Source organism: Argentina silus (assembly GCF_951799395.1).
Source record: "Argentina silus genome assembly, chromosome: 10".
In the NCBI taxonomy this organism is placed as follows: Eukaryota; Metazoa; Chordata; class Actinopteri; order Argentiniformes; family Argentinidae; genus Argentina; species Argentina silus.
In genome coordinates this window covers 20080820-20103447 of record NC_139664.1, presented here as the reverse complement: position 1 = coordinate 20103447, position 22628 = coordinate 20080820, and the positions used below count along the sequence as shown (strand labels likewise).

Here is a 22628-nt window from a genome sequence, read left to right as displayed (position 1 = left end):
GGACTAGGGAACACAGATATTTTTAATAGAATTACATTATATTAATTCATGTGCATGCTTTAGTAATGTGTGCACATGCTTTATATTTCCTGAGCCCGCTTTATATTAATTTGTGCGCACGCTTTAGTAATTAATGTGCACGCTTTATATTTTGTGCGCACGCTTTACATCAATTTGTGCTCACACTTCATATTTCGTGCACAAGCTTTAGTGATTTGTGCGCACTATAATTATTTTATTTATTTTTTAAACTCAGTTCATGTAAGCGTGAGTTTACCGAAAGCTTTGCAACGTTAAGAGGTTATTGAAGTCACTCTTACGAGCCTTGGGCAGTTCAAGCGGGTTTCCTGAAACCCTTCAGAGCTCACATAGTACTTAAATTATTTCGTGGATTCATGAGAGATGCAGACCATCGTCGTGGAGCAGCCAAACTGTGTCATTAGGTGAAATTTGACCTCCCCCTTCACTTTACACATTGACAATGGACCACAAACATACAACTGACAAGTTTAGATCTCGCCAATGCGCAGAAATAGGTCTTGGTAAGCAAAGCAAAAACATTAAAACGTTTTTACATAAACATGGACAGCTGTGATCAATATGTAGATTTTTTGTCGAGCATATTATTTAGAAAGATACATCATATTTTTACAACTCAGCAGAAATTGTACATTTTGGATAAAGCGCTTTGAGTAAGCATACATTATGAACCGGAAACTGTAACAGGCATTTCTTTATTAACATGATAATGACTGCCCCATAATATGGTCACTCTTGATAGCATATTCTCGAAACTAAACATTTTGTATTTTCCTCATATTAACCACAAATATATAATGTCCTTGGAAATAAATCATTTAATATCTATAAGTCATTTTTGAAAGTCATTTTTTTTAGAGAAAACATGGAGGAAAAAGTGAATTCTGTTTTTCACACCAACCAAGTCGATTAAGGCGTAGTAAAAGCTATGTTAAAGTTTAGTGTGGCAGTGGCCGTATGCAATTTATTGAAATTGAAAGTGGAGAAATCAATGGTAATAGTACAGTAGTTTGTACTCTGATGGTAATAATCGAGGATCAGTTTTGTGTCCTTAACTCTCGGGGAAGGCCGCGAGGTATTTGATCGGTTTGATGTGTGGCACAGCAAAGTTGGTTAGAGTCCCGAAACTAGGGAAAGCCTGGTCTGGATGACGTTAGGTTTGTGGTAATGCTTTGTTTGCAGTTATTTATGAATTTATTTTTAGAGCTAACAACTAGGCTTCAGCTCAGCATGCTAGCACTGTACTGAATTAAACAGAACCTGGTACTTACTGTTGATTATACATAGGCCTACTTGGACATCAATTAATAGAATGATGAGTAATACCCTCGAATGTTATTTGTTTTCTCAAAGGTATTCAAAATACCCCCCCCCCCCCCAATGATTTGTTTGGGTAAGTTCAGTATTTTATTATCAAATTAAGTATTTCACAACACCTATACAATCAATATAAAATAAGTATTTTGATAGGATGAGTCATTTCTGATTCATTCATTGTATATCTTAATTAAATACATAATCTATTATTCTTTTATTCACAGTTGCTGAAAATCTCAGATGAAATCCAACCAGCGCCCTGCTACCCAAAAATAAAAGTATTTACAAGATGCGTTTTTCCATCAAAAGAACAGCCAGGGTTCTCATGTTTCTTCTTTGTACTGGCAGTCTCATTTCGTTTTTGCATGGTCAGACTTCTTCCAACAGGTTTTTGCATCTTTTTAACCTTGTCTACCGCCTGCTGAACATGATGTTCTCCAACTCCATTAGTACTTGTGCCTGTCGCAAATGTATGACAGAGCTAAAGGATGATCCCTGGTTTATAAGGCATCTCAACCAATCTCTTAATCCATTTCTGACAAGAGCAAACAAGGAAATCCCTGAGGATACGATCAAGTGGTGGAAGGTAAATGCCCCCTGCAGTGTGTTATTGAAAATGAGTCCCCCCCCCATCACACCACTTAACTTTCAACATGATCACTTTATTTTTTTTTCATTTGGTGGCATTGGGTATCAATACAAGCAGAAGTGTACAGTTTGTGCAGAAGGTATTAGTTCAGATTTAGGGTTTCTGCTCATGTGCTGTATGGTCTGTCATCATCAGACGTTGCAGAAAGATCATGGAAACTTCAGCAAAGTGGTGGAGGAACTATTTGAGGTCATCCCGGACAAAGAGCTGTACAGAGATGCAGGGCCTGACCGCTGCAGGACCTGTGCTGTGGTGGGGAACTCTGGGAACCTCAAGGGGTCCCACTATGGAGCCCTCATTGACCTTAATGATGTCATCATAAGGTACTGATAGGTGTGTTTGTCTGTATGTCAAGTGAGGTTATTGTGTGACAATGGCATTTTTATGGCATTTTTATGGCATTTCTGCTTTATTGGGATAGAGATAGTAGAGATTGACAGGAAGGGTGGGTGAGAGAGAGGAGGGATGACATGCAGGATATGTTGATGGCCGGAATCGAACCAGGGACCTTGCGATGATATGGTATGCACCTTAGTGTGCTACGCCACTGAGCGCCCCATTGTGTGACAACACTGAATGTAAAAACAACCTCAATGCACAGTGAAAAGAGAGAGATGAGATTCTGGTCTCCGTTATAATGACAGATAAGATATTTGCTTGTTGTCTACAAAAATGAGCATATGCTACTAGAGTAATTGCAATGTTACAACATGTTTAAAAGCAACTTAGTGTTCTAAGTTCTAGTCTCACTAAAGACTCGCCATGCATTTATATGGAGAGTCTGACAGCAAACCCATCACTAAGTGGGGCTGAGAAGCGGTCACATCAGGTGAATTTTACCAGCCCCACAGATTAAATGCACACTGCTCACCTGCGAAATGATGGCATCGAAAACTTCTTCAGATAACTTGTGTTATGTTTTAATTATGTGCAATGCATGCTAATTGGGTTGTAAAACAGCGGGCACGGGTGGAAGAGCAGGTCATCAAGAGAAAGAAGTTGACAACTTCCTGTGCCCACTGTTTTACTTCCTTCACCCCCAGATTCACAATTGAGAGATTCTGGGTTCCAAGATTGTTAAGCTTTACCACAATATCTTTTGATTTCATGTTTTAATCACAATAGAGGGTAAAATGATGTTATATTCAATGTCTCAACCAGAATGAACAAGGCACCTACCAAAGGCTATGAAGAGGATGTGGGGACCAGAACCACTCATCACGTCATGTACCCTGAGAGTGCTGTGGACCTGGACAACACCACTCGTCTGGTGTTGTTCCCTTTCAAGACTCTGGATCTCCAGTGGCTCCGCGGTGCCTTAACCACAGGTTCTACCGTCAATAAGTGAGTGACCATGGACTTTCTTTTGACTGGTTCAGAAGTTCATCTACTGATAGCCTAGTACATAACATGTTTTAATGATTTTCTTTAAGTGCTCTTTTAGAAAGTTAGCACAGGTATTTTGACAATGAAAGCACTGTCACACAAAAAGTCACGCTAAAAGCTAATTACAAAAAAGGACATGGCAACATCATAATGATCAACTGAGGTATTTTTGTTGTATTCAACAGAACGTTTAAGAAAAGGATAAAAGCCAACAAGGACTTGGTGAGTTAATTAGAAACATGAACATGGGAGTTATGGTTTCTCTAGAGAGTTGATGTCAAATACAGTGCCCTGCATATGTAAGCGGGCAATTTGTTCTTCTTTTGACTCTACACTCCAAAAGTTGAAATCAAACAATTACTATGAGGTAGAGATTCTACAAATCTCACAAAATACAACTACAGTACGCTTCTGGGCTATCTCTTGCAAGCGTCACTGGCCTGTACCAGGCATGATTGAATAGGGGTCTTCAGCGAAAGGTAGTGAGGGGTCAAACCATGTTGACTGAAAAAGAACATTAAATAAGTAAAAAGTAAATAAACAGTAAAATATTAATGTATGTTTCAATGTAAAAAAAAGTCATTAGAAATTAGCATTTAAAAGCTGTTTAAAAGAATACATCTTCCCAGGGGTGGGGCATGCCACCGGACCCCACTAGCAGAATATGTCCCTCCCAACTCACTCCTACACCTTTGAGTAGGTCTCCTCTTAATTGAAAAAGGTGGTAATGTCTCAAATAAGGACCATAGACCATAAAGTTTATTTTGCCAATTTTTTGTGTGCCTGTTTTTATGTTTAGGTGAAATATCTTAACCTGAGTTGTCCTCATCAGTCAAGAGAAGCTTCTCCAGTTCTCTATTCTCCACTTTGCTATCACAGCACAAGCTAAGAGTTAGCAGCTCCCTCCCTCCAATAGACAGGATTCCTACAGCAAATCGATTTGTAATTGTTTGATTTTCAATAGAATGCACATCAAACAATCAGCTTGTTGTGAAATAGTAGCTCATATCTGCGTCTTCACTTGCCCAATTTGTGAGCTGATATTAATTGTATATTTTAATTTAATTTGGATTATTGTGATAAGAAAAAAAATCACTCTGAATTAACAATAATGGCTGTCTGGATGAATTACGTGAGGAGTAGTCTAATGAGTTGTTGCTGGAGAAATTTTAAATGATGTCGTTGGATAAATCTTCATTAGAACAAATCATGTCTTCATATCTGGCAGTGCTTCCCATACCATTGAACCTGCGGGCAGGGAGAAACTCAGAATAAATAAATTATTAATTAAATCATAGAGATATAATGTGTCTCAGTTGATTCATTTCAGTGGTAGGCTATATGAACACAGTACGCTCACAACCTATAGCACGTACAAACCTTTGATTAGAAATGATGCTGAAAACAATGTAGAAGTGCAGTCGCAGTAGACCACATTTTCCTGCAGACCCTCCGTCCAAATTATGACTATCAATGTATACGCCAAGGAGAAGCGCTCTGCTGTATCTCTCTCCTCTCATTCTCTCACTCATTGTTATGAAAAATATTACTGAAAGACTCGCTGCAGAGGCAATCTGAACTTGTCAGGTAAATCGACACTGTAATGAATAATGGAACAATGAAGAACAGCCACAGAGCAGCTCCAACAGCGTTAATGTAGACTCACATTAATAAATCTATACATTTCCACCTGTTATCTTGCCTGTTATTAGATTTTTACAATTTTAGCATTGTTAGAATTTAGAAATTACAAATAGACCGCCAATGTCCCGCCAAGTAATTAGAACGTTGGAAGTGCAAATCTCTCCTCACTGATGAAAATGCCATCGAAACCGTGAAAAAAACATTGCGAAAAAACTATAGGACTGGATATTTGTTTTATGCGGGCCCGACCTGGAAGTGTCTCACGAATATAGGCTCCTATTTAGGGGGACATAGAGATAAGGGCATGGATATCCTTCTCCCAACATGCCCCACAATAAAATTCTGTTTATCTTAAACATATGCCTACTGTTACGCACGCAAAATACCCAAAACCACCCGCCTGTGCTGCAGTAGCAAAGTGGAGAATGAAGAACCGGAGAAGCTTTCACTCCTGGCCTATGACAACTCAGTGTAAGATGATATTTCATCTAAACATGAAAATAGGCTGAACCATCCCTTTAACCCCTAGAATGGGAACACAGTGATGTACTACTATGCTACCTTCTCCCTGACAAAATATCAATTGGACACAATTTGTTCATCATTTTGATGCATTGAAGTATGTTTATCATTCTGTTGTACACATAACTACACTGATTAAGTAATTTATAATTCATCCAGGTAATGGTCCTGCATCCTACTTTCATGAAATATGTTCATGAGATTTGGCTTGAACAACATGGCCGATATCCATCCACTGGATTCCTGGCTTTGATATTTGCCATACACATATGTGATGAGGTAAGCTTTCTTTAGCAGTGAGAAATGTCTTTAATTTGGATATGAGTGTAAAGGTACACTTGTATGCAACCTGCTCTGGAAATAGAACAACACTGACACCAAGAAGCAGAAAATCACAGAGTAACGACATGCATCATCACACAATGCTAGCATGGTATGTTTGTTTGGTTCTCATGAACTCCCAGTTGGTGAAGTCATAACTCCAACATTAATGCATTTAAGTGTATTTGAAGTGGGAACAACTCTTCATCCAATGAGATTTTGTTTGTAATCCCTAATGAACATTAACAAACTGACATGCATTCTAACAAACATACATTATACAGTACATATGCCGCTACATCTGATTGTTAACAAGTAAATATGTTAATTGTACAAAAAGATGAATACTGTTGACATCTTACACTTACATTTATATTTATGGCATTTAGCAGACGCCTTTATCCAAAGCGACTTACAACAAATACATTTGACTAAGTAAGTGAATCATCTATCCATCAGTCATCATAAGAAAAATGAATCTATGCTAGGACCAGGGGCTATTGGCAGTCACAATGCTGGAAGAATGCTAGAAGAAAGGAAGAAAGGCTCATTTACAAGAGAGAAACTCGCACAGGGCGATAGTGGGGATGAAGAGGTCTTTAGGAGGGACAGTTAAGATGTAGCCTGAAGAGATGGGTCTTCAATCTATGTCTAGTGACTCTGGAGTCATGACAGCAGTGGGAAGCTCGTTCCACCAGCGGGGCGCCAGGAAAGTGAAAAGCTGTGACCGAGTAGCGTGGCTGCTGTATCCACGTAGAGGCGGTGGTGCCAGGCAGCCAGCCAAGGTGGAAGAGCGGAGTGATCGGACAGGGGTTTGGGGGCTGACCATTGCTTGCAAGTATGAAGGGGCTGTTCCCTTTGCCGCCCAGTAGGCGAGCACCAGGGTCTTGAATCTGATGCGAACTGCTACCGGGAGCCAGTGAAGGGTGAGAAGGAGGAGGGTGACATGGGAGAAATTGTGGCGATTGAACACCAGATGGGCAGCAGCATTCTGGATGAGCTGCAGAGGCCTGATGACAGAGGCAGGAAGAGTGTGTTGCAGTAGTCAAGGTGAGAGATCACAAGTGTTTGGACCAAAAGTTGTGCTGCTTCTCTGGTGAGGAATGGACGTATCCTTCTAATGTTGTAGAAGAAGAATTTACAAGAGTGTGCTGTCGCTGTGATGTTCGCCACACAGGATAAGTGGTTGTCAAGGATCACCCCAAGGTTCTTGGCTGTCTGGGAGGAGGTCAGAGTAGAGTTCCTTACTGTGATAGAGAAGTCTTGGAGAGGGCAGGCTTTCCCCAGGAGGAAGAGCAGCTCAGTCTTGTTAAGGTTGAGCTTGAGGTGGTGGGCTGAGATCCAAGCGGAAATGTCTGCAAGACACGCACAGACACGGGTTGCCAAGGGGAGAAAGAGAAAGAGTTGAGTGTAGCAGTGGTAGGAGAAACCATGTGAGGAAATTAGCAAGCCAAGAGATTTGGTGGGACCCCAGTGGTGATGGCTCGTGGAGAGGACAGCAATTCTGAAAATCATTGATAATTTAAACACATTTTATTCATATGAATAACAATGTATTTCTAAATGCTGCCGTTTTGCCGTTTTTGGTCGATTGGTTAGTGGTAGTGAAAAGTGGTAGTGTAGTAGTATTGGGACACACCTTAGTGTGTCACACACAGCAACTTTTTGGGGGCTTTTTGGTTGCCATTGAATACAATTTTGCATGCACCCATTGGTCTCCCAGCAATCTCCTAGCTCCCTGGATTAACTAACCAGATGACTAACCAAACGATCAGCAAGTCAGATCATTTGGTTGCAATTGGGCCCACGTGTATCGAAATATAGATACATATAAAACCTTTTTCATTGCAGGTGAATGTTTATGGATTTGGGGCAGACAGAAATGGAAACTGGCACCACTACTGGCAACCATTACACAAAAAATTCCGTCTCACTGGACCGCATGGTGGAAAACACGAGTATAATGTCACTATGCAGCTCGTTGGAATACAAAAACTCCAGTTTTTCGAAGGATTGTGATTAGTCTGCTCTGCATAAATGCACTTGTAGATGGATTTGTTGGAGATAATATACAAATATAATATCAAAGAGCACAGTCATGAGCTATCTTACTATTTACATGAGTTTACATGTGACTGATACAATGACAGTGCTCTTTGATATTATATTTGTGAATGGTGATAAATGCCCCCCTCTCTCAGCATGGAACACTTATTTACATACATACTTATTTATATACTTATATCGTGCCTTGCCTGTTGACAACACTTGATTGTAAATTCCTATGCTATTGTAAAGTATATAGTATAAACCAATAGGCTTCTCCCATCGATGTCTCTGATGTTCTATTGTTGGGATGATATTTAAGGAGAAAAACAGCAATACTATCTTTGAGTTTTTAGGTTAGGCCTTATGGGCACCAAACTCCTGTGTGTCTTTGACATACATAGCGTCAGACTCATGGTAAAACGTCCATTTGTTTACAACAGTTTGTTTATTTTGTATGTTCCTTTGAATCTATTAAATTGGTTATTTGTTGATACTCTATTGTCATTCTTCCTATTTGCCTCAATGTGATATTGTGCACTAGCTAAAGGTTCTGTTAAAACAGCACAACATACTTGTGACCAGGTTATCACATATCACATATCTAATGTTCATGTGCATAGTTATCAACACGTAGACTCGAGTCATCGACATCATGTACCATGTGTGAACTCCTCACGATTTCTTGTAACTCATGCACGGTCATAGCATATTGGGATTCTTACTGTAACTTCATTCATTCATAATCATTATTAATCATATAATATCTTTTGGAGTCAGATATAAATAATGTTAATTTGTGTAGTAGGTCAGGTGACCACTAGCGTGTAGAGTCCGCTTTATCATGTCCATAACCGTCGGAAGTTGACTGGGGAATAAATGTACAGTTCTTTATTCCTATTACGTCCAGTCTTCTCTCTTTTTACTAGTCTTCAAACTTAGCTTGTTGCACAACTTGTCAAACAATGAATACTGATGTATTTTTCAATGTGGCAGTTTCACAATCACAAGGCCTTTATACAGTATGATAAATTGAAGCTCACAGAAATGATATAGTATAAAAAGAAATATTTTCTGCATTGAGCTGCTTTTTATAAAAAGAAAAGAAAATGAGCAAATTAAAACCCCAATTGCAATAATTGAGATCCAGTTGAGACCAGGGTTGCATTCAAGGAAAGTTGAGGTGTCATGAATAGAGCTGACAAGATTCTGAAGTCTATGTCTGAGAGGTATATTGTATCTGTTCTACATAATATATTTCTTGTATTATTCCCAGTTGAATGAATATCCTGTCTTGCCTTGGGTACAGAGTCTGATGTAGGCTAAACTTAACTGTTAAATGCTGCACTGTAAAATGTTCCTTTACTTTGGATATGATGCTACGTCTTATGTTTGTCTTGTCAAATAGAGTAGAGAGAGTAGAGCAGTACTTTATTGATCCCAAAGGGAAATTACTTTAATACGCTGCATATCAATACATAACCCTAACCCTAACCCTTAACCCTAACCCTAACCCTAACCCTAACCCCTAACCCTAACAATTACAAATGCATGATAAAAAACACAATAAGACAAACACAATCTGAAAGCACCTGATGGAGATCATTTTTAAAAATCAAGAATGCTGTGTATCCTACTAGGGAAAACATGCAACAACAACTTTCATATTATGAGCATCATCCATCAACTAATCAAACTGCAGTCATTAAAAAGTCTTATAGCTGTGGGTAATGATTGTCTAAACATCTCTAAAGGGTTAGGCCTACACCTGTTGTGCATGTAGGACACCACAAATCAATGTCATGTTTTACATAATCAAAAATTATGGCTTAATAGGTATTGCATATTTTCAATAACATTAGGCGAGAGTTCACCTGGACTGTATTTGAACATGTTAAATTGGGTTGATCTATGCTTCGCTGTCCGGCCATGCCAATTAACAACAGATGACAATTAACAACAGATAGAATAGATAGATAGAAACACTTTCCCGAGTGATAATCTTCACATATTCCCGCTGAAAACAAGCTTACCAGTGAGCCAGTATAAAGACCCCCTCCAGAGGGATGAAAATCATTGTTTCACATGGTATAACTCTCAACTTTTCAGATTAGGGCTACTCCCACTTGACACTTGACCTAACCCAATTTATTGTTGTTTCTAGTCACATGGTTCATAAAAGCACAAAGTTTGAACCATAAACAATAGCAACTATTGATTGACACACCTCAGTGCTCAAAGGACAAAACAGGACACAATCAAACATAATCAACTTGCTTTTGACACTGCTTGATGTTAAGGTAAGAGAATGTGACTGAATGCATCAGTAATCATGCAATATCATTTCGCATAATCAAACATAATCCAAGATGTATCTTGATCAATGACGATGGGAATCCAATAAATACTTATGCATACAAGGCAATCCAAAGCGAAAAAATATCTATACTTAAAGTATACTTAACTATATTTCTAGTATACTTGAGTTTATATATACTAATGTATATGAATTGATATTAAAATGACCCATCTTAAACTGTACTAAAGCTGTATTTAATATACTAAAATTATAAATTATGTAAGCATATTAAGTATACTTGAAATATGTTAAATTGACCCCTCTTAATTATATGATATTTAAGTATACTTTCATAAGATTATCTGAAATGTACACAACACATTTAGTCACTTTGAATATGACTAAAATGACATTCTGTCAAATAGTATGAAGTATATTATAGTTGAATTATAATATTATAATAAATAATTAATAATGTGTCACTAGCATATTTCTGTGTTTACTAAAAGTACACTTAAATTAGATAGAAAACACATTGGCATTTACAGTATGTACTTTTAATGTTACTTTTAATATTCAACCTTTATTAACGCAAGTCCCATTGAAAGGGACATGCCATGTAACCATGCAACTCTGTAACTCTTGCAGCAGATCAACTGCCAAGCAAGGAGGCCCATAGGCTTCTGATTTAAGGAAGTAATCATTTGCTGTATTATTCTGTGCTCCTTTTTACGTTGTCCCCTCCATTTGAACTGTTAGTTATTCTGCAAGGACTGCGATTAATGGGAAAACGTCAATGTACGTATGTCCTATATTTTGAAATCCCAGATATCAACATTTATTGCTCGTCAGCCCCATCTATAGTAGGATATCATATCTTTCATGGTTGATGTTCAACTGAGGTTGACCCTAATAACCATGTCAACCTTGTGCAGGTTGTATATAAAAAGTCTAGATTGTCATACTCACCTCTGTAAATCCGGTGCTATCAGTAAACCTGGTCACAGTAGATGCAAAAGTGTCTGCAAAAAACACACTCCGAACATATCAGAATAACAAATGTATTAATTTATCAAATGAGATAGATAATCAAACATTTTGAATTTGTTTCAGAAACATGACAGTTTATGATGAGATTGTTTAATTTGTTGAAGGGATAGTTCACTTATCTACAGATTTAAGTTTCTCCTGGCACATGGACTACTTTCAGGGTAAGGAATCATCTGACTGTAAGGTGTAAAACAGTGAAATATCGCTTAAAAGTTGCGCTTGGGAATATTTCATTGCTGTGTAAATCAATCAAAAAGCCACACCCATAGCAATTTTTTCAAGAAAGGATCATTTCGGTAACATTTATGTGAAAAACCCTTTTCGGCTGCTCTATTTTTCCACAGAATGGAGACAGTAGTTCTCTTCTTGCTGGCAGTGCCTGGTCTCCTTTGCGCTGTTGTTGCCCCAGGTAAATAGTCACATACCGTATGCAGCATGTCATATTAATTTCATGTATGATTTAATGTAAAAAGTCTGGCTGATTAGATTTTATTTGGTATCAAAATAATCATATGACTAACAGGTTTTGTCCTTGATGTAAGCAATAAAAGATACACATATATTGCTTCTCTGTCTCTTTTTCTCTCTATCTGCAGAAAACATTGCCTTACGTGGAAGGGCTACCCAGTCTTACTTGATCAATAGCATACACGCTGGTTATAGTCTTGCATCAAATGCCATTGATGGGAACCGAGAGTCCAATTTCTACGCTGGGTCCTGCACTGCCACTGAGACTAAGACCAATCCCTGGTGGAGACTGGACCTTCTTGGTGTATACATCATCACCTCCATCATAGTCACCAACAGAGGGGATGCTGCACCCGAGAGACTAAACGGAGCTGAGATCCGCATTGGAAACTCGCTATTGGACAATGGCATTCGCAACCCCCTGTAAGGAATACATTAAGGGTTTGTTCAATCTAGGCACATTAAAGGTAGACTCTGGAATATGACTTCACGCCTGTGAAAACAGAGCAACTTCCATCAAAGATATTGTAGTGAACAAGAGCGAACGAGAGCGTCCACTCGTTTCACTGCCCTCCGACATAAGATGGCAGAGCACATGCGCCAGTCGCATTCAACTCTGCAGTGTAAATTCTCTCGTCTGTTGCATCACCGTTTTTGAAGGTCTCTGGCATCGTCACCCTGCTCTTTTTGCTATGATATCATATCCCAGAGTCTACCTTTAAATAACCATAAATAACAAGCCAGTAACAAAATTGTTGCATTTGTTGGGCTAACATCAAAAGATTGAAAAATAAGGTGTAAGTAAAGTAAGTAATACAGGTATCATCTCTGTGTTGCCAAAACAATGGTTATTGATCAGATATATGGATAAGTAGACTTGGTGACTTTTTCTTCTTGATAAGGCATTCTCTCTACCTTCAGGGCTGGAGTGATCGCCTCCATCCCAGCAGGTAGATCTCTTACTCTGAAGTGGAAGACAGGCATAGAGGGGCGTTATATCACTGTGGTTCTGCCTGGGTCTGGAAGACTCCTGACGCTTTGTGAAGTGGAGGTTTATGGGTACCACGCTCCAACAGGTAGGACATATACCTTTCTCTTCTGTTTCCTCTATTTCATCTTCATATAGACTTCCCATTTCATAACTTAAAATAGTCCTGTGAACCAATAGACCAATGTTATGTGTCCCTTCTACCTGTCCAGGAGAGAACGTGGCTTTGATGGGAAAAGCCACCCAATCATCGCTACATTCGTCTGGAGCTGCGTACAACGCCATTGATGGGAACCGTGATGGCATTTGGTCTCATGCATCCTGCACACACACTGACGCCCAACTTAACCCCTGGTGGAGAGTTGACCTTCTGAAGAAATACAAGGTGCACTCTGTGACCATCACCAACACAGTGGACAGTATTCCTAGCAGACTCAATGGAGCTGAGATCCGCATTGGAAACACACTGGACAACAACAATGGCAACAACAATCCAAGGTGAACTATCAGAGTTGAAGTCCATATATACATGTAATTTAAGTATGTAAGAGTAACTGTATTATTCTGGATAAAATCAGTACTGCACTATCTCTGTTTCTGTCCACAATGAGCCCCGAATACAGTGCCCTGCGTAAGGACACTGAAGCATTTTTTCTTCTTTTGGCCCTTTACTACAAAAGTTTGGATTTTAAATCAAATGATTTATGAGGTTAAATTGGAGATTCTCAGCTTTTATTTGATGGTATTAATGTACATATTTTTTGGGGGCATTTGCTTGTACTCACAGACATGATGTTTCTGTATATACGTTCTGCTGCTGCCATCAGCAGTTACGTCATCAATTAAGACAAGTTACCCAGTTCTAGTGGCAGCTATACATGCTCAATCCATAACACTCCCTCCACCATGTTTCAAAGACGAGGTGGTATGGTGTAAATGTTGGGCAAATCCATTTTCTACAATATTTCCTCTTGCAATCACTGTGGTAACATTCATCTTATCTGACCACAAGGCCTTTTCCCAGACCTCTGCAGGCATTTTAGGAACTTTTTTACCAAAATGTAACCTGACCATCATTTTTTTATTTAATTTTTTTAAGTGGTTCGCACTTTGCAGTAAAGCCTCTGTAGTTTGGCTGTCTTCCTGATCTGTGTGACAGTTGTTTTGGGGTTTTTCTTAATCATGGTGAGCATTCTTCGGTCATCCACTGTAGTCTTCCTTGGCCTACAGTACCAGCCCATTTGCCATTGCTGAGCTCATCAGTGCTTTTTTTGAATGATGTTCCAAACTGTTGATTTTGGCAAGCCTAAAGTTTTGGCTTTGTTTCTAATAGTATTTCCTGATTTTCAGCCTAATAATGGTTCCTTAACTTTCATGGACACCTCCTTCGTCCTCATGTTGACAGACACCAATGGCAGAATCCAAAGGCAAACGCAAAGCCTAGAATCAATACAAGACGTTGAAACCTCTCTTATGCCTACACAAATGATGTGTCAGAACACATCTGACTTACCAGAAACATCTGTCAAGCCACTTATTCTTTAACCTCACTTACTAACCATAGTAATTGTAAAAGCCCAAACCTTTGGTGTATAGCACCAAAAGAAGACAATATGCTTCACTGTCCCATTACTTACTGTTTGTGAACTGGATGTGTTGAGAAGTGTTACTTAAACATGTTACTGCTGTTTTGAATCGATGAATCTGCTCAATCCTACAGATGTGCTGTGATCTCCTCGATCCCAGCTGGCTTCTCCACCACATTCCAGTGTAACGGGATGGAGGGTCGCTACGTCAACGTGGTCATTCCGGACAGGAAGGAGTATCTGACTCTCTGTGAGGTGGAAGTGTACGGAGCACAAGTAGTTTGATTATGCGTCAGTCCTCAATAATGCTCCTATAGCTTATTCTGTGTCGTATTCCTTGGCCCCTCCAGGAGTAAAATCACATGTAAAACATTTCTTGTGTTGCATTACTTGAGAATGGATAAAGATTGCTCTCATTTCCTAGACCTGTTTTGTGATTATATTTTGTCAGTGTTAAATCATACTTGGTTTGTCTTCTTCCATCAAGCCTCTTATGCTTGATATCGAAAGAAATGACATGCATAAATAAAATGTGTCTTTTGGAGCTTCAGATGGTGCTCTTGTAATGCAAATAGCTTTCTTCCCCTTTTCTCTAAATGTTGGATGGAGATTGCAAGATTCTGTAATTCTTCTGCTGTTATTTATTAAGAAATCCTGATGATGATGGGTACTTTCTTCAAGTACCTTACTTACTTGTTTCAAAGATGTATACACAATTGCCAACTACCTAATAACACATGGTGTTGAATTGGACATTCAATTGAGTCCCAAGAACCAAGAAACCTGCTGTTAATTGAGGTCTAAGCCTATTCTTCCATTCATTCCCCCCTACATTTATCATTACATTGTAATAACAGTGTAACACAGTGTATAGGAATGATAACAGGTGAAATTACCACAGTGCTGGAGCGTTGTCTCATCTCTGCTCAGCTGGGTAGAGTAGAGGTAAGTAATAGAGCTGACAATAAGCAGGTCAAGTGCTATCAGTTGCGCTGAAAAATTCGGACCTTGAAAATACACAGTTTTTACGCCATTAAAATAGAGCCCTTAGACTGCACGTTTATGTATTGGACTGCAGCCTGTGTCTAAACTGAGAGAGAAGCTAGAGGCAATCCCTACCCACGATTAAGCAGACAAAAATGTACTCATAATAAAAACGTCAAAATAAATGATGAAGGAGTGCAATCAAACCTTTTAATCTGATAATCTCTCAAATATGCCCCACTGACCAATGATAATTTAAAAACCAAAGATAAACTATATGCTATCTACATCCACTCCAATTGTGTCAGATAATCGATTAACTTAAGGAAGGTATAATTAGGGGGAAGTATACATTTGAAAAGGGGCTACAACTGACATGACATCAACTGCTAACTATTCTTTCAGTATCATTCAGTGGTTTCTCCATGGCAAAGGTGCAGAGGATGCCCCAGTGATCGCTGGTGAAGCGCCCACAGTCCAACCTTTCCAGGCCCACCAGGGTCATGCCGTCTGGGCTGACCTTGGACCCCACGCTGGCCTGCCTCAGGAAGAGGCGGTCGAAGCGCAGGCGGGCTGGGAAGGGTAGCTCCTTGTTGTCATTGGCGATTAAATCCCAGGTGTAGCGGCAGTCCTCTGGCTGTCCCAGGGACTCCCACACATCACAGATACCATCAGGTAGACCACCTTGCTTTTTCACCTGGAAACATACACGCACACGCACACGCACACGCACACGCACACGCACAGATATAAAGATACAGATGCATACATATTTCAAGTTTGAACAAAGAGAAACACATTCAGCACACTCACACTCAACACAAGCAAAGAGTTGCTCTATGGACACAAAGACAGGAAATCTACCGCACTGTATATGCAAATAGGCAATAAAATCATTGTTTTGCAGTTACTATTTGATCTTGACATTTTTTTTATCTTGATCAGTCTTCCAGGCATGACTTTGTCTCTCTCTCTTTCTTTCCTTCCCTCGATCCATCCTCCCACACTCTCTCACCCCCTCCCTCGCTGTACTGCCAGTTTCCAGTTTGCCACTTCCCCCCTCCCCACTCTCTCTCTCTAATCTCATCCCCAGGCTATTGCACCTGTGCATACAAGCCTGGAATAACAATGACTCAAACCTGGCCTCAGTGGGAGTGAATTTACAGTTACGTTTTTGTTAATATTTGATTTGATTGAATCACATGACTGTGAGGCTCCCAATTAGAAATGTGTGGTGCACAAGCACTGGGGGGAGGTGCTGTGGGAGATGATTGATGGGAGGTAAAGCCAATGGCTATGCGTCAGGAGTTCTTTCCGATCTTTGTATTGGATAAACAAAGTTTGACGCGTTGGTCCGCTAGACCTTCTGACCATATTTGGAGAAGTCTGGAAACAAGGTTACACTCTCTCTGACCTCCCAGTCCCTGAGGTTGGTGTCTCCCCCGAAGATAACGGTGTGATCCTGGGGCTGCTCCATCATTGTCTTCCACACGCTGCTCAGCTGGTTCAGACGTTCCTGGGAGTTGGGCTTCATACTCTCCAGGTGGGACGTCATCACACACAGGGGACGGCCTAAGAAACTCACCTGGCCGGAGAGGTGAGAGATTAAGGGCACGCCAACACTAATATATGAGACTATCAATACGTAAACTTGACATTATGTTATTGTATGGTGCATTGGTATCATAATGTATCATATAGTATCATGCATAAGATTTGAAGCTGTGAGAGATACCTAGAAAAACAACGACAACAGAGAATAACATGTTTACGAACGGCACTTTACTGTAGCAGAGACAGTGAGCCAAGATGTATTGGTGAACCAACAAGAAGCTTAGTTATTCAAACATGCTAGCTTTGTATTTTGCTCCTGCCAAAAGTATGTGATGTTTTGGTAAATATTGCATTCATAAATGACATACTAACATTGAGAAATACCACTGGAAAGACATATGCAGGAAGAGGGTGGGAGGATGGGTGGAACAGGATAATTGTATCCAGACCTGTGCTAGACCCTAGCATTTGAAATCATTTCAAATACTTTCCTGTGCTTGATTGAGTTTGCCTGGCACAATCAACCACATGGGATAGTCCCAGAAATGCAAACCCAGCCAAAATGTCATCAACAAATCACTCAATAAGTTGAATTGAGTCCATATTAATGTAAGGATAATAGTTAATGTATTTTTGGAATTAATATCTTTGTTTTTATAGGGTCTCTGATTTGCATAGAAATCAATTACACACTGTGTGGATCAGGTTGTCATTACAAACTGAGTGAATGGAGAGGAACAAAACTGCTCTGGAATGCGACCCTGAGGCCTGGGGAGACAAAATCTACAAAGTTGAATGGCAAAGAGGAAAAAGTACAGTTGATGGTGCAACATCATCTCAGTCACTCTACAAAATTGGTCTATAACCAAGTGGCCAAAAAGAATCCCTTAATGGAAAATAATCTCTCTCATATCCATAATTGTGTTTGCAACAATGAATTCAAGTGATACAGCATAAAAAGTGGCTGGAAATGTGTATATTTGCTTTAACTACAAAGCATTAAGTTTGGTGCAAATCCAGCACATGCAATGCAGTTTCTGCACCATCTCTTGTGTGGAGAATAGTGGTAGCATCAAGTTATGGCTATATTTGTCACTGGCAGGGACTGGGGAGTTTGTCAGGATCAAGAGAAAATTATAAAATTCGCTGAGTAAGTAGTGACATCCTAATCTACACAGGGTGTAATTGATTCCTATGCAAATCAGAGACCCTATAAAAACAAAGATATTAATTCCAAAATTACATGGACTATTATCCTTGCATTAAGATGGACTCAATTCAATTTATTGAGTGATTTGTTGATGACATTTTTGCATTTTAGCTACTTTTAAGAGTGTCAGAGCAAAGGGTCTGAATACCTATGTACATGAGGTATTTCTGTATTTCAATTTTAATAAATTTACAGAAATTTCTAAAAACCTGTTTTCTTTGTCATTCTCGGGTATTGTGTGTAGATTGATGGCAAAATCTTTTCATTTAATCCATTTTAAATTGAGTCTGTAACACAACAAAATGTGGAAAAAGTGAAGGGGTCTGAATACTTCCCGAAGGCACTGTATCTACATTGAGGTGCAAAATCAGGCATGTGCGCAACAATCTCAACGTGGTTTCAATGCATGCGTTAGTTTCGAGAATTTAATATGCTATCAAGAGTGACCATATTATGGGCAGTTATTATCATGTTAATAAAGAAATGCATGTTACAGTTTCTGGTTCATAATGTATGCCTACTCAAAGCGCTTTATCCAAAATGTACAATTTCTGCTGAGCTGTAAAAATAAGATTTATCTTTCTCAATAATAAGGGGTCTGACCTTTCTGAAGGCACTGTATAGGAGCAAAGAGGGAGAGAGAAAGAGAGAGCTTACATGGGCCATAAGCAAGTTCCTCATCATCCGTGTGGTTGGGTATGTCACTATCTCACTCTCTAGTAGCTGAACTCTTGACTTCCTTAGCAGAATTGCAGTGAAATATTCTTTGTCACTACCTGGGATAGACCATAATATTACATATTAGCAGCCATAAACACACGATCACAACTAACAGAGTTACATACTGTAAGCTACAATAGCTATGATGGATGTTATACAGTATCTTGGAGTTATTGATAATACAAACGTGGGATATTTGTGAAAATGTTCACAATTTGTAATCAATTTGTAAGCCACCTTGATAAATCAAGGTCATATTACTGAAACGCAACTGAGCGGTACTTAAAGTTATTGAAAGGTTACAATCTCTTACCTGGAAACACATGGTATGGCTTCAGAACCTCCTTCAAAATTTGGTAAAACGGTGAAATGACCTCCTGCAGTAGCACCACATCCGGATGGTAACTTAAAGAATGAAAATAAGAAATCAACACTCAAGACTCTTTAGCTGCTTTAGACAATATTGTTGTTTAATGTCACTAATAAAAATGTGTTGATGGTGGTGCAGTGGAATTGTGTTCAGTCTCCCAGTGTATATTAGTTTTTGTTATTTTTCATCTGTTTGTTTGTATTTTAGACCACATAGGGTTGGGCAACCCTATTCTCCTTCCCCCCGAACTGTTGAGGAGGGGGTTTCGGTAGGGCTAGGTGACTTCTGTTGTGGTTAGGATTTGAAGGTGTGATCGTGTATGTGGAAGAGGAAGAATGCTTGTTCCTTTGTGTTGTTGATGACTAAAATTAAAATTAAAAATTCAAACATCACTAGTTACATTTTTTTTTCTTCTATGACTAGTCAAAACCCTCAGGTTGTTGTACCATCACTCTCAATGACTCCCCTGGTCTCCCCTGGACTCCCCTGGTCTCCCCTGGACTTGCCTGGACTCCCCTGGACTAATAGCTTTTAACCTAAGACATGTGTGCCAAACCAATCCATTGTTCTCAATGACTCCCCTGGACAGGTAAAGGTTAAGTAAAATGGTAACATTTCACTATTTTACATGAAGGAGGGCACAAAGCATTTTCACTCTGACAAGAGTGTCAGACAAAATTGGGCAGAAGATGAATTTAGGACAGACTTCAAAAACAACGGCCCAAAATCCCATTAACTGTGACTGCTGGCTCTCTTCCATTGGTCACAGCTTCTCTGCTCAGTGGGAGGGTCGGTTACAGTACTTACACACAGCTCACTTTGAATGGTAACAGCTTTGATTAAGTGTGGAGCTATGGGGAGTAGTAGCCTCTAACCACTGATACAGGGTCAGATATGATTTCATCCCTTTAATGGTTACGGTTGGGATTGTAGGGTAATCTGTGGGTAAAAGCAAGTTCAATCTTGAGTGCTGTTGTTACTCACTCAATCAGGTAATCCAGTAGCTTTGAGAAGCGCTCCTTGATGTCCTCCATATCCAGGCCGTCTATGTTCCAGGTCAACAAGGTGAGTTTACCTGGATCTCCCTGTTTCTTAGGCTTGATTTTGGGGGTTTGGTCTAGAGACAACTGTTCTGCTGATGTATGGGATGGCTGGTCTGCGGATGACTGTTGATGAGATGACTTGGATGAATGGTCGGTGGATGACTGTTGCGGAGATGACTGTGGAGGTAATTGATATGCCTCATCAGGGGTTGACAAGGTTGGACAGGATAAGGGGCACTGTTCTTGGGCTGATTGGGCATTTGGAAGTAGGTGCTTTGGCTGGGTCAGAGGAGAATGGTCTGAAGTTGGATGGGCTGGTGTGGATTGTGCAGCTGGTGCAGGGTGTGATCGGTCTGGTTGTCCTGAAGGTGGATTAGGTTGCTCTGGTAGTGACTGGGCTTTGTTAGGTTCCTCAGGCAGTGATTGAACAGAGACATACTGTCCTGGGGTGGATTCGCACAACTCTCCATCTTTGTCCTCCATTTTACTGTCACCCTTCTCTTTATTCCCTCTCTTCTTCTTCTTTTTCCCCTTCAATATCCTAGCGACCTGTTCATGGGAGTCACTCTTCTTGTCGCCATCTACTGTATTGTTCATGTTGGTGCGACTGTAGTCAAATAAGAGAAATGAGAGAGTCATTACTATTGCTGAACTCCAAATCGACCCCGAGCCCTAACCGTCTAGACAACTTCCTGGCCCCCGCTCTGATTAGCGTTGCTCGCAGAATCTCAAACGAGAGACATAATTCTGGGTTCCGAGATAACTGCTGCTCTTATTCTCAAATAGTAATTATGTGTATGCTATTTCCACGTCATAAAGATAGACTCTGAGATATATAGCAAAACATGCATGGTGACTCGGCCAGAGACTTTCAAAAACGGAGATGCAACAGACTTGGGAATTTACACTGCAACAGACTAGGGAGTTGAATGTGATTGGCGCATGCGCTCTGCCATCTTATGTCGGGGCAGTGAAACGAGTGGACGCTCTTGTTCACTACAATATCTTTGATGAAAGTGTCTCTGTTTTCACAGGAGTGAATATCCCAGAGTCTACCTTTAAGTGTCAAGATGCATTCATAGCAGATAACATGGGGAGTAATCTCACATACAGTATTAATTTGTGGCTCTTTGTTGTTTAGGATTTGACCTTTATGTACGGTAATATCACAAACCAGTAACATCTGAATATGATCTTGGGGTGCAGAGAGTGGGGGTGGAAATTAACTGGAGTGTTGTTGTATTATTCCTTCTGGATGATTCATCGTTGCACACACCCATATTGCAGTCATGTGATGTGGAACAGGTTGCACTATTACAATGGCTTTTAACCTGAGACATTGTGCCAAACCAATCCTGAACTCACCTTACTTATCACTTACCTTATCTCTGAGCCTTGCTCATCTCCCATTTTTGTGTTTCGCCTGAAACACAACAACAAATTGTATTAACCTCCAACCAAAGTACGAATTCAGTTCCTCTCAAATGAGGTGAAATTAAATGGCAATGAAGAGCAAGCTGGACTGGCTTGAAAATAAAAGACCCCTCACTGCAGTGTGGCAGTGGTAATCTATTTGGTATTCCTGTCTATCAGGTTTGAAACTTTACAGAAGCATTGAGTCCATCTTTGGCCAAAAGAGTGCGCTTTTATAAAGAAAATAAAAGTTTGATAGATATAAATAAGGAGAGGTTTGGTGGCATATGTCACACGGTGCTAGAGTGTGGTTAATTTGTCTTGTGTTATTGTAGTGAGATCCGAATTCCCGCACACATACTGTAGGATACACAAGTGACCGCCCTCATAACAGCAAACAAGCATAAGGTTGTAATTTGTCAAAAATAACTGCATGCTTACTTACTTACGTTTCAGAGCTTACAGATGTCGTGCCACTTCATCTAATCATGTTATCGTAATGGTAAACTTGAAGCACCGTCAAACGTTAAGAAGTGGGACCTGGGCTAGCCTAGAGTAAGGAGGGAGTGGTAAGTTTCGTTTCGTTGTTGAACCGGGTTGAAATGAAATTGATATCGTGGCAACCAACGAAGCCCGTGTTTCACAATAAAAGTCCCCCCTCAATGAAAATGTGACTGTTTTGTCTTGAGACATAGGACTCTGAAACGAACTTGATTATGATCATTTACTCATTGGCGCACTTTTAAACCCTTTGGTTTTCCCAAAACAGTTCCAGTTCAAAATATATTTCTATACAGATACATTTGAATCGCAGGGAGGGGGTATAAACTATATTGCAAGGGAGGGAGGATAGAATAGAATGGAATGGTGTTCCGTAAACTATGGAATCATATACCAGACATAATTCAATCTATAATTCAAAGTGGCAATTGATTAATCAATATTGTGTTTGCAAACAAAAAAGACACAGAAACACGCACACACACGCACACACACACACACACACACACACACACACA

General features: G+C 39.8%; 2 protein-coding genes across 6 annotated transcripts; one reads left to right on the top strand and one right to left on the bottom strand.

The window, feature by feature from the left end:
- Window positions 1–12324: 12324 nt before the first annotated feature.
- LOC310811339 (fucolectin-like) lies at window positions 12325–14600 on the top strand (the record flags this gene model as incomplete). Its single annotated transcript, XM_083679459.1, has 4 exons — window positions 12325–12364; window positions 12644–12817; window positions 12942–13227; window positions 14450–14600. 4 exons carry the CDS (start codon window positions 12325–12327, stop codon window positions 14598–14600), a joined length of 651 nt encoding a protein of 216 aa, XP_083535585.1.
- Window positions 14601–15089: 489 nt separating this feature from the next.
- tdp2a (tyrosyl-DNA phosphodiesterase 2a) lies at window positions 15090–22195 on the bottom strand. 5 transcript variants are annotated; one of them, XM_083678389.1, is made up of 7 exons: window positions 22059–22195; window positions 21578–21619; window positions 20138–20803; window positions 19097–19188; window positions 18721–18839; window positions 16714–16884; window positions 15090–15996 (listed from the first exon to the last, which is right to left on the bottom strand). In XM_083678389.1, the coding sequence occupies exons 2-7, from the start codon at window positions 21604–21606 to the stop codon at window positions 15682–15684; spliced, it is 1392 nt and encodes a 463-aa protein (XP_083534515.1). In that variant the 5' UTR covers window positions 21607–21619; window positions 22059–22195; the 3' UTR covers window positions 15090–15681. The 5 variants fall into 5 exon arrangements, with proteins under 5 accessions (XP_083534515.1, XP_083534516.1, XP_083534517.1 ...); XM_083678390.1 differs by having other exon boundaries at window positions 22055–22137; XM_083678391.1 differs by having other exon boundaries at window positions 21567–21619; window positions 22059–22078.
- Between the last annotated feature and the right edge of the window lie 433 nt (window positions 22196–22628).

Coding starts and splice junctions, on each gene's coding strand:
- tdp2a (XM_083678388.1), bottom strand. CDS start 20,835: ATGACTCTCTCATTTCTCTTATTTGACTACAGTCGCACCAACATGAAC. Junction 19,189..20,137: donor CTACTGGATTACCTGATTGA/GTGAGTAACAAC, acceptor TCATTCTTTAAG/TTACCATCCGGATGTGGTGC. Junction 16,885..18,720: donor GGAACTTGCTTATGGCCCAT/GTAAGCTCTCTC, acceptor CTCTCCGGCCAG/GTGAGTTTCTTAGGCCGTCC.